We start from the raw sequence: 12905 nt of genomic DNA, 5'->3' as shown, positions 1-12905 counted from the left end.
AAAATTGTTAAAATTTAGTAATAAAAATATTATTATTCTAAAAATATACATGTAACAGTAAGTGGAATGCAGCTGTCTGTCTCAAACAGTGAATGCAGCTGATGCCTTGGGTTCATTCTATGAGGCCACGACGACATGGCTCATGCAACTCAAAAGAGTAAATAAAGTGAACCAACTGCTTACATTTTCATCTAGAACAAGAAAAGTGCATTTGTTCATCAGGAACCTAGTTTCCTTCATTGAGTTTATTTTTTCTTCTTATGTAAAAGTGCAGGTGATTTGAATTTTAGAGGCTCATTCTAGGTATGTTTTAATATTCAAAGTACTTAGTGATTTTCATTGACATAAAAGATTTCTAATCAGGTTTTTGTTCAGAAGATTTAGCCATTATGATGGCAGCATGTTTGATATTTCTCCTTTTGTAATTTTCATTTCTAAGAGAAACAAACTTCTTACTATATTAACTTCACCTTCTTGCATGCTGGTGTTGTGGTTTAGAGATTTTGTTTTCAAAGGTTTCTCTATACCTCCCATGACCAGCTATATGATTACTGTACCCAACTTTACCATAACTGGTGGTTACTTTTGTATATCACCCTGTTAAGGTTGGCACATTTTCGATCTTAGTATATATTCATTTTCTTAGCATTTTTACTTTAATTTGGTTTGAGTGTTTTATACCAATTTATTGTATGAATGCTTTTGATCTTAGTTTCTTATGTTTTCTTTTCCATTATAGAGCTCTCTTCCTCGTCAAAAAGGAAATATACAATAAAAGAAAATTTGTTATCAATGATCGTGGATTGATTTGATAAATCATATGATCAAATACTCATGATGCATTATATTGATCATATTAATTGATGTAATGATATTCATTAAGTCAATTAATACTCATGATTCATTAGATCGATTGATACTCATTCAAACTCATAATTCATTACATCAATTCACACCCATGATTCATTACTTTTTATTTAGATAATATTAATTAGTGCTTTTTCATAAATTTGATTTTATATTTTATTATTTTCATTTATAAAATAAATTATCTCTAATAAATTATTTCAATAATTGGTACCTTCTGAAAAAATAATGAAATGCGGGGTACTCTGCATTGTGCAAAATTGATAAAAGTACACATGGGAATGTCCATCCCATCATATCCTTTTTAGGCTGCATCACGACTCTTTTATTACAAAGTTCCATGAATAGTAAACGTTTCGTCTGCTTAAAAATTGATTTGAAAAGTTTCCCCTACCTAAAAAGTGATTCGAGAATTGAACAAAAATCAGCACACTATTTCCCAATCGACAAAATCTGAACAAAAGCATGGAAATAACAGCCTCAGCTTTGAAAACAACACATCCATTTCAAGATTGCAGAAGAGTTTAAACCAAAAAATTTCCAAGCAAGTTCTGCAGGCAAGTGAACAAAAGTTATTGTAAAATCAGTGATTCAAATACAAATTATGCAAAATAAGGCATCTAGGAAAATGTCTTCCTTACTCTCATTTCTCCCTTCGAATAGACAATGGCAACTGCATTATGTCGAAATAGAATATTTTGAATCAGATGCATATTAATGGAGCAAATCTCAGAGAGCTAGGTAGTTCACACACAACTAATTCACTGAACCTCCTCATGAATCATTTGACCAAACAGCAATATTTATAATTGACTATTCCAATCAGCTGAAATTTTAAAGCACTCAGAAGCAAAAACAAATTTATAATTGTGTCAAGAAGGTAAAATTATTATGACAAACCTTAAATGTTTTTCTTTAGCCACTTAATTCTTAAAAACCCAAACAACAAAAACATAGACCAAAACACAACTTGAGTTATGAATAAAGGAGGCTCAGATTCGCCTTTTATCAGACAACAGAGGGAATGGCTTGTGCACAGGCTGCGTCAACAGCATCTGTGCAAGAACCAGAAGGCAAATTTAACACAGATACAAAGTCACCTAGCCAGGACACAGCTCTTCACTCAAATCTGGTCTAATTGCAGAAAATATCATCATTGCCTCGTCATAGCAAGAAGAAGAAGAAGAAGATGAAGTAGCAGAATATATGTTTGTGTGTATGCATGTGGAGAGCTGTTTGGTAAACTCAATTATAATGATCATTGGCTTACACAGCAACTTCAAGAGGGCAACAGCTATCAAGACAACCTTCTCTCAAAGAGTGAAGCCTCATACTTAAACTAATGACTAATGAGTGTAACCCTAATATCAGGGTTTCAGAAAAAAGGCTCAGATTCAACTTTACACAGGCAAGAGACAGAAGAGAAGGGCCTCACCATGGCTGCATCATCAGCATTTGTATAAAAAGGTCACGATGTAACCGATACTGAACTACCTTGCCAGGACCAAGGCTCTTACTAATGTCCATTTTCTGAACTAAAAGATGAAATCAACATCACGGCCTCCCTTCTGACCATTATCCAGAACAAACAGAAAGTGGGTCAAATATAATCTACCCCTGGTTCTATGACCGAGGAAGCAAATAGACATGAAAATAACTGGTTCAAAAATCTGGTATGCAATTCCTCGAAAACCCCCAAAAAGCATAAGCATGAAATGGATAACTGTATTCAGAGAATATTATGGATGAAAATGTCATAGCACAGGACTGAAAATAATAAAAATGGCGGTTCTAACAGGGTTTTTCGAAATAAGTTGTTCTTATTTCCACCATTGGAGCTTGCTCACATGACTGCCAACATGAGCCAATTGTAGAATGAGTTCTTAGAGGGCCTACTTATTTTTCATTTTGTTTTTAAACTGAAATTATAGTTGCACCAACAATTATTCAAACAAAAAAAAACAAAGACAAGAATTGAATAGTTACTATTTCCCTTACATTTTGATTTTATATAAATTTTGAAACCCCATCAAAGCTAGCTAAAACATTCTGCCATATATAACATGTAGATTAAAAGAAAAATGCAAAAAATTATTATTGGATAACAATAAAAGTAAGGAGGTATATGGACCCTATACCTGTAGAGCCCCAATGTAGCAGATGTGAGCATGACAAAAAGGTCATCACATCTGTAACGATGGACTCGGTTTAATGTCCCAGACCTGTAACTGTATAAACCATAGTTTGTTGACCAGGATACCTTACTAATGTCTGGAGAAAACAATGAGAATGAGTAAATGACTATGTAGGGAAATATGTCAACATAAAACTGAGCATATAGGATTTCAAAAAATCAAAAAAGACTTTAGTTCGTAAAGAAAAGGAAAACTAAAATAACCCTAAAAGAACAATTGTTTTGTCTTTGTATAATATAGTGTAACAGAGAAATACGTAAAATTCAGCGACAAATGTGTAGAGCCCCAATGGAGCAGATGTAAGCACGAGAAAACTATCACATCTGTAACGATGGGCACATTAATTTTCCAGACTTGTAACTGTATCAACCATAATATTTTTAGGAGAATACCTGACTAAGTCTGAAGATAGAAACTATCTATAACAAAGATGAGAAAGAGATGAAGTCCACAAAACTAATCAGCATTATCAAAACCTTCCGTTATAAATTGTATCTCTTTTGATATTCCATTTCCCAAATGAACAGAAATTTCATAATAAAAATCAATGAACAGAAATTTCATAATAAAAATCGAAAAATGGAAGAAAAATAGAAAACCCCAAACCTTGACAGGGATGATAATCAAAACGGCTTGGTAAGGGCATGGTAGAGTATAAGGATAACTGTTCTTAAGAGATGAAGAAAAACCTCAAAAATAAAATCTCCACACTACAATACCAGTATTTTGTTTTATAAAACCAAATTGTGCTCAGTTACCTTTCAATATTAAATATCAACAGAACAGAACATCAATTATCATAAAGCCAGAAAAAAATTGGAAAGTATGAAACAATGTACCGAATGGCGAAAAGTAAGATCCCATGAGAGATCCAACTCGATATATTCGATTGCATGCATTGATCTAGCTGGTTAAATATACATCAAGCTAACATATCCTCATGAATAATAGGACATGTGATGCTCAACCAGCAACATTTGAATCCTCCCATTTAAATAACAAGTTCTAAAATCATTAAAAATGCATTTAGTAGGTTCATGTGAACTCAAGCAAACTCACCCAACTCGAGTAAAATCAAAGTTTAGAGTAAGCTTGACCAGCTAGGTTGGACACCAGAGAAAAGAAAAAAAAATGCCACAGGATTTGTACGTTTCTAGGTATCGATTAGAACAGAACACACCTGCTTAACAACTCCGTGGTTCACTGGTTCTATATTGCAAGTTTCTGTCCGTTTCGGGTGTTGATGTTATTTTCTGTTGAGGCAAACCCTATTTTATTTCACCAATATGACGTAAAGATTCTTAGCCTACCACAATGTTTTCTGCACAACTCACCACAGCTTCACCTGGCAGAGCCAGTGACATTCTCAACTTGTTTCCAACAGAAACAACTCGTCCTGAAACAAAAACACAAGATAGCATAATTTTTCTATAACGAGGCGACCATAGAAAAAAAATGCTGACAAAACTTAACTGAATGAAATGTCATAACTGAATGAAATGTCACGAAAACAAGCATACATATGCAGGGGAAGCTGAGTTTGTTGTTTGAAGCTACATGTTTTGTGTTCCTCGTTTTCTTGTTTATTTGATGAATGAAACTGGAAAAGCATGCACGTGTGGGAACCCCAACCAAATTCCAAATTCACTTCAATCGATGATTAGAATATGAACAAATTCAACCAAGAGGGAAACCAAAAAAAGTAAGATTCTCTATGTTTTGTTAAATTATTATGACCCACCCACTCACATTGCCAACACAAAAATGGGTTGATGCCAGAAGATCTACCGTGCTAGGAGAATCACATTATTGCAAAATTCATGTCAAGCCAAAATACAATAACCCAAAAGCTAAAATTGTTTCTTTTTTCTCTTTTACCTTTTAAAATAACCCAGGTTGGCAGAAAGAGAGACAGAGGGAGAGAGATCGAGATTGCAGAATTGTGCACTGTATAGTAACGGAACAAATGAGAGTGGAAGAGGAAACATGAACTATATCAAACCTGGCTTTGACATTTGGTTGAGCCGCCTAACAAGAAATGGCACTTTTGCATAATTAGGGTTTTGAGTTGGGATGATATTTATAAGGAGCGGGGTTGAGTTAGGGTTTTGGCAGGGACTTAGCTTAGGTCACAACCGCGAACCAACTCAGAATAATTCAATTTGAATTCTAAAAAGTTAAAAAAAATGTAAAAAAGAAAAGTATCTAGTATTCTTTGAAGATTTCCCAACGGGAAAAACATTTATTTTTTAGTTTTAACTCTTTTCGAATACATATTTAGAACATTAATAAATAGAGATTTTCTTTTTAATTACTTTCTATGATACACGAATTCTTTCAATTTTATTTTTTAATTATCTTTTAAAATAAACTGCATGACAAAAAAACTTATTCATAATAAAAAAAATTTCTTCTGTAATTACTCTATAAACTCTATTATAACTAATAGTATTTTTTTAATAATCATTAAAATAATAATTATTTTATTTTTAGGTTACATGTGTTATTTACTATTCCGATAAAATTTCGTTTAAATCCTTAATTTGATATGAAAAGTTTGACGTAGATTTAATTAAAATGCGAATTTATAAAATTTTATGAATCATATCAAAATATTATAGTATATGAGTTTTAAAATTTTTTTTAAAATTATGAAAATATTAAAGATATAAGATATACATAAAAATAATATATATACATATATATATATATTATTTTTATGTATATCTTATATAAAAATAATATATATACATATATATATATATATTATTTTTATGTATATCTTTTATATATATATATATATATATATATATATATCATAAGATGATAAGTTTGTTACTTTATTTAAATATATATATATATATATATATTTAAATAATTTTACAATATTTTTTTAAAAATTAAAATTATAAAATGATTAATCCAAAAATTTTTATTTTTTAAATCCAAATTTAAACGGAATAGGGACTTAAACAAGAACAAACTTAAAAGAATATTTAATGTAAGCGAACAAGATAAAATGACCAAAATACCTTGAAATATAAACAAAAGCCCATGAACTTTTGCGGAGATAGTCGGTCCACAGTAATATAGTCTGACAATTTTAATTTCTAAAAAACAACTAAAATTAAATTTTATTGGAAAGTTTTGGTTTTAACATTTCAATAATTATTTTTAAAAATAATGTTCTTACAAAGATTTTAAATTGTTCTATAGATCTCACAAGTTTTTTATGAGATCTTTTAAAAGAAGATAAATTTAAATATTTTAAAAATCAACATCGAATTCAATCATTTTTCACTTTGCATATATTTTTTTAAATACCTTTACATCAACTTCATACATATTTTCTAATTATTTTTAAAATAAAAAATTTATTAATTTTATTTAAAATATATTTTTAAAAATAATTATAAAAAACAAACATACAAAAACTAGTATAATTAATAAAATAATTTAGATTAATAAAAATAAAATTATAATTAAATATATACATCTTATGAAAACAAACTTTTTTATATATAAATATAGACAACATGTTAAAAAAGTATAATAATTATGAATGGAAGATCGTTGGAAATTTCATCATCATCCATTGCTATCTCTATAATAAAGAGGAAGACTTATATTTAAGTTCTTTTTTCCCTTTTAAATATTAATGAAACGAGTTTATGAAATTATAGGAATATAACATTATAAAAAGTATATGAATTTTTATTTTTAATATTAAATATTAAAAAAATTATAATTATATAAATATAAAATAATAATATCTCAAAAATAAGTTACAAAATTAAAACAAAAAAAATATAAAACTTTTAAACTATAATAAATTACAAATATTTTCTTAATTCCAAAAGAAAACATATAAAAAAAAGTATAAATTTCTCTATATTTAATTTAAAAATAAAAATATTATTTCTATCTGTGAGTACTCAATTCTCTCGAGATTGTTCAGATTCGTCACGACGAGCGAATTCTTTCTCATGTATCATTATAAAATGGGTTAAATATATTTTTGGTCCCTTAAGTTTCAGTGAATTTTGGAATTAGTCCCTCATCAAAATTTTATACCAATTTAGTCCTTCATCTTTCAAAATGCGTGAATTTAGTCCTTTTAACCAAATTTTATTAAGTTTATCTGACGTTTCAAACACATTTCATGATAATATTTAAGTTAACATTAAAGAAAAATTGTGTAAAACAGTGTAAATAATTTAAATACTATCATGAAATGTGCTTGAAAACGTCAGATAAACTTAAAAAAAATTTGGTTAAAAGGACTAAATTCATGCATTTTGAAAGATGAAGGACTAAATTGGTCAAAAGTTTTGATGAGGGACTAATTCCAAAATTCACTGAAACTTAAGGGACCAAAAACATATTTAACCCTTATAAAATTAACAACTGTGATTAATTTTTTAATATAGTTTAAAAAACTTCAATGACGTGATTAAACATGCTATTAGAAAATTAACAACTGTCATTAGTTCTTTAGTGAGGTTGAAAAACTTTTCTCGTAATGGAATGAAAATTGATTAAACATGATAAAATTATATTATTTAATTTTTTTATTAGATTGTATAATATAATTGTGTAAGCATGGTTAAGGCAACATCTATATGTATTATATCCTACTTAATCTATTATCAATGTTATCTAATAAACCTAGCTACTTAGTATTTTATTATAATTTTGAAAGAAAAAATTGTAAAATTGCAAATTTAAAGTTAGTCTCTAAAACCTAACTTTGAGAAATTAAAATAACTTTTAAAGTTACTATACTGAAAAACACGTTTCCTTGTTTTGAAAATTTTTAAAAAATATTTACGAATTTTGTTATAAAAAATAATTAGTAAAAACATTACAAAAACTATTTAAATAATTTTACAAAAAAGTAGTTATTAAAAATATTATCTGTTAATTAAAACTATTTAAAAAATGACCAAAAAAGTACTTTTTTTGCAAAATTTATTAATAAATTTATAAAAATAAATCTCATGAAATATGAAAAATTACAGTAGTATTATTTAGTTTTTAAAATTTGTTTATGAATTGTCTTTTTCTTTTTAAATTTAAGAAATTAGACTCTATTAACTATATCCAAAATTTCAAAGACTAAATGCATAATTCATCCAAAGTTTCAAGAGACTAATTCTGTAGAATAATATGAAGTTTTACATTAATATTTACATTGTACATGTCAATAGACTAATCGTTATTTTTCATTCAATAGATCGAAAATAATCTACAAATAGAAAGAGGAAAATCTATCTACTTGACTTTCATTCATCTGTTATATAATATTTTTTATAATAATTATTTAGAAAATTTATAGCAATAACTTATGATTAATTTCACAACATAAAAATCATAAAACAGTTACATTTTCCAGCAAAATATCTACAAAACATTTAGTTAATACAAGAATGGTGTATTAGTATGAAAACATACAGATATTATAAACACAATAACAAACTTGAGTGTGTGTGTGTGTGTGAATATTAGTTTTATACTACTAAAATAATTATATACACTTTTTTTTAAGAATAACTAGGGATGCTTCATTTATATGTACTAATAACAAGAGATACCATTAATTGTTCATGTCAGAGGCTTATTATTCTAGTTTTGTATGCAAAAGATAAACCAATTTGTCATGTGAATGCATGCAAACTATATTTTTCTCTTTTGCAGTGAAGTTTCTGACTTTGAAATGAAATACATAGGTAGACATTACCTTGCTCATAGTGGACATTTTCTTTAGTTTTGGTACTTTCGCCAGCCATAGTAGCATGTGAGTTGATGCAGCTCAATTCTTGTGCCAATCACATTCATTCCTACCCATTTGACTTGGTCACATTTTCAAACCGTTGAAATCTGCATACACAAAATAAGCACTTAAAAGGGAGTGATTGGAGTTGTTCTATCATCTGCTAAATTCTCCTTGCATGCACTTTTTGCTAAGGAAGAGAAAATGGGGAAAAAAGCACTTTGGTGGTGTTTGGTTTTGACATGCCTTTTGGTTCCTCTAGCAGGTGATGGATTGAAGATGAACTTGAACAATTATTGTGAGAGTTGGAGGATGAATGTGGAGCTGCACAACATTAGGGACTTCCAAGTTGTGCCTGAAGAATGCATCGAGTACATTGGGAAATATGTCACTTCCACACAGTACAAAGTGGACTCACAGATGGCAACTGAAGAATGTCTGGTTTATCTCAGCACAAGCTGTAATCTGAAGAGAGATGGCTTGGATGCTTGGATTTTTGACATTGATGATACCTTACTTTCAACTCTTCCTTACTACGAGGATAATCTACATGGGTAATTCCAAATTTCACTCTCAGGTCTATTTTCTCTGTCATGATATTATTAGGAATCTAAGTATAATTTAAAAGTCTGAGTAGAAATGAGAGAGACATATCAGAAAAACAAGATCCACAAACATCATTAAACTTTAAGGTTTTATATTAAAAGTGGTGTCAGATTTTTTATATAGACAATTCATGCCTCAAAGACGGTTAATCTCACTTGGATGTTCATGATCATTGTGAATGATGACGAATTTATTTGACAACAGGGGAAGGAAAGTGAGTATGACATCTCTAGAGGAATGGATGAAAAAGGGTAATGCACCTGCTCTTGATCACTCATTGAAGCTTTACAATGAACTTAAATCCAAGGGTGTGCAAATCTTTTTGGTTACTTCAAGGAGGGAACATCTCAGATCAGCCACAATTGACAACCTTGTAAAAGTTGGTTACTATGGTTGGACTAAAATTATCTTTAGGTCAGTACTATTACCTCTACTTTTCTTTCAATAGTCCTCAATTTTTGGCTGAATGTTTCTCTTTTTCTTACACTTTTTCTTTCTCTGTGCAGAGACCCTGCAAATGAATTGGTATCAGTGAAGAAGTATAAATCTGATGTGAGAAAGCAAATAATAAAAGATGGTTATCGCATTTGGGGCATTCTGGGAGACCAATACAGTAGCATTGAAGGAATTCCAAGCCCTGAAAGAGCATTTAAACTCCCAAATCCAATGTACTATGTTGCCTAATGTGTAATTGTATTGTTTCTTTCCTCGTTTACAACTTTTATTAAAAAGTAACTTGTTCCATGTAATTGGACATGTAGATGGTCCAGAAATAAAAATAATTTACATTATAAATGTCTTGTGAAATCTTACTTCAAAAGTTAGTTAATTATGCTTCAAATCCACCTAAATATGGTTGATTTCTTGCACATTCTAATTATACAAAATCAATCTCTCATTCCACTAACAGAATTTTAATTTTAACTCACTCCCTCAATTTCAAGTTATGTATAAATTGTTTTTCTTTTACATGATTGTACGTGTGTGCAGAGTGAAACATAAATCCAATAATGAATATACGAAATGAAGAAAAATGAAAGAAAATGTGAAAAATAATATCAAAATAAAGGAAATTGGACCAAACATAATCTTCCACTGGTTCTATAACAGAGGATGCAAATCCACATGTAAATAACTAGAAGAAAAAAAATCTGATACGCAATTCAAGACCCAAACATCAGAAGCATGAAATGAATAACTGTATTAAGAGAGTATTATTGAAGAAAAATGTTCTGAGCCCAGGCTTGCAAATAACAAACCAGAGCATACCTCCTCAGAAAATTGATTGTCCAAATCCTCATCCCTCTCCCATCTAAGAAATAAGTTGTTCTTATTGGTTTCCACCATTGGAGCTTCCTATCATGGCTGCCAATTGTAGAAAAAAGCAAAAAACAGCACTGGATTTGTTTGTTTCTAGGTATTGATTTATACAGAACACACCTGAGTAACAATTCCGTGGTTCACTGGTTCTCTCTTACAAGTTTCTATCTGTTTTGGTGTTGATGTTGCGTTCTGTTGAGGCAACCCTTCCTTTCTTTCTTTCACCAATACGATGTAAAGATTCTTAGCCTACCACTGTGTTGTCAGCACAGTTCATCACAGCTACAGTGACATTCTGAACTTGTTTCCAAAAGATGCTGACAAACTCACTGAATGAAATTTCATCAAAACCAACATTCATATCACACCAACCAAATTCACTTCAAACACGATGTTTAGAATTTGAAAAATTCAACCAGGGAACAGAAAGAGGTAAGATTTTTCACCTTTGTTTTGTTAAATTACTATGACCCACCACCAACTCTACAATGCCAAGAGAAAATGAGTTCATGTCAGAAGGTCTACAGAGAACAACATAATAGCGAAATTCATTTTATGCATTGGACTGCAGGAAACAAGTAAAACACAAAATAGAATACCCAAAAGCAAAAATAGTTTCATACGCTCTTCTTCCTTTTTTAAGAATTATTATTTGCTGCATTTTCAGAAAACCAGGTTGGCAGAAAGCAATAGAAGGAAAAACTGAAATTTGTAGGGTAAAGTAACTGAAAAAATGAGAATGGAAGAGGGAACAGGGACGAATTCAAACCTGACTTTGACCTTTTGTTGATCTGAGACAACAAGAAATGCACTTTCGCAGAATTAGGGTTTTCTTTTGAGTAATATTAAGAAATTATCAAAATGAAAAAAATTAGTGAATCAATTTCATCCTTACTCGTGTATTATTACAAAAGAGTAACACTATCCAATTTAATTTTCACATTAAACATGTTATTAGAAAATTAACAAGGTGTCATTAATGGTTTTGTAAGATTGAAACACTTTGATTACTTGATAGATGAAAGATTGATTCAACATGATAAATTTAGATTTATTTAATAATTATTTAGTAATATTATAACATCAACGTGTGAGCACGATGAAGGCAACATCCATATGTATTATACCCTACTTGATTTATTATTATAGATTTATAAAAAACCTAGCAACTTAGTATCTTATTATAATTTTGAAAAAAATAATTATTATAATCACTTCTATATTATTAAATAACATCCAAAAGCAGTAGTAGCAAGCAACTAACCTAACAATTTGTACCCTTAAATTAAATGTTGCAGAAGATTACTTATTTTAAGATCCAATATTTTATTTTATTTTTATTGGAACAAATTTACATGGTACAAATGATTTCATAAAATATATGTTTTATGTTTTGATAAATGTTTTTTTATACCACTTGACAACTTTTTTTTATTTTTTAGAAGTATTTTGGTTATTAAAAAAAGCAAAGTTTTATATTTATAAAAAAAATAAAGAATAAAACAATGATGTAAAATGTGGGTAAAAGTTGAATAAATACTTTAATTTGAAATAAAATAAAATTGAAATAGAACCTTATAAAATATGAGTCCTTTGACATCTTTTACTATATGATAATTAAGATTTCTGTAAAAGAACATATTAAATATCAGAATTATAATTTTTAAACGAATAAATTTTCTATTTTAAATTCCGAAATTCTGGTTACGATTATCAATTTATAAATATGATTAGAGAACAATTTCTATTAAGTTAGAAATATTTATGGACTTATATAACTTCATAATTGATTTTAATTTTAATTGCATTTTCAGTTCATGAAATTTTAAGATAAATTTTGTCATAGTTTCTTAAATTTAATTTCTTTAATGATTATAAAATATATATAATTTTAGTCTGTAAACACTAACTTTGAGAAATCAAATTAGTTTTTTTTCAAATTTAGCAAATTAAATTTGGAAAACCATATCCAACTTCAAAGACTAAATGTATAATTCAACCAAAGTCTTAAAAGAATTAGGTAGAATAATAAGAAGTTTGAACACTTTGCATTTGTTATTCAATAGATGGGAAATAATATATAAAAGCTGAGAGGAAAATCTATCCATTTGTCTCTCATTCATGTTATATACTTTTTTTTACAA

General features: G+C 28.9%; 1 protein-coding gene and 1 long non-coding RNA gene across 13 annotated transcripts; one reads left to right on the top strand and one right to left on the bottom strand.

Annotated features, from left to right (window-relative positions):
- Window positions 1–1093: 1093 nt before the first annotated feature.
- LOC114190975 lies at window positions 1094–11702 on the bottom strand. 12 transcript variants are annotated; one of them, XR_003605898.1, is made up of 10 exons: window positions 11531–11702; window positions 11208–11244; window positions 10882–11090; window positions 10711–10806; window positions 9870–9952; window positions 8803–8942; window positions 4243–4458; window positions 3006–3138; window positions 1509–1540; window positions 1094–1418 (listed from the first exon to the last, which is right to left on the bottom strand). It is a non-coding gene; the product is annotated as an uncharacterized LOC114190975 (long non-coding RNA). The 12 variants fall into 12 exon arrangements; XR_003605899.1 differs by having other exon boundaries at window positions 10711–10797; XR_003605896.1 differs by having other exon boundaries at window positions 10711–11090.
- On the top strand, window positions 8982–10261 carry LOC114190974 (acid phosphatase 1-like). The gene is made up of 3 exons (XM_028080079.1): window positions 8982–9389; window positions 9646–9855; window positions 9948–10261. Exons 1-3 carry the CDS (start codon window positions 9040–9042, stop codon window positions 10123–10125), a joined length of 738 nt encoding a protein of 245 aa, XP_027935880.1. The 5' UTR covers window positions 8982–9039; the 3' UTR covers window positions 10126–10261.
- Window positions 11703–12905: the final 1203 nt, after the last annotated feature.

Source organism: Vigna unguiculata, chromosome 7, assembly GCF_004118075.2.
Source record: "Vigna unguiculata cultivar IT97K-499-35 chromosome 7, ASM411807v1, whole genome shotgun sequence".
Taxonomy (NCBI): Eukaryota; Viridiplantae; Streptophyta; class Magnoliopsida; order Fabales; family Fabaceae; genus Vigna; species Vigna unguiculata.
This window is presented reverse-complemented; position numbering and strand designations above follow the sequence as displayed.

Coding starts and splice junctions, on each gene's coding strand:
- LOC114190974 (XM_028080079.1), top strand. CDS start 9,040: ATGGGGAAAAAAGCACTTTGGTGGTGTTTGGTTTTGACATGCCTTTTG. Junction 9,390..9,645: donor TACGAGGATAATCTACATGG/GTAATTCCAAAT, acceptor ATTTGACAACAG/GGGAAGGAAAGTGAGTATGA. Junction 9,856..9,947: donor TGGACTAAAATTATCTTTAG/GTCAGTACTATT, acceptor TTCTCTGTGCAG/AGACCCTGCAAATGAATTGG.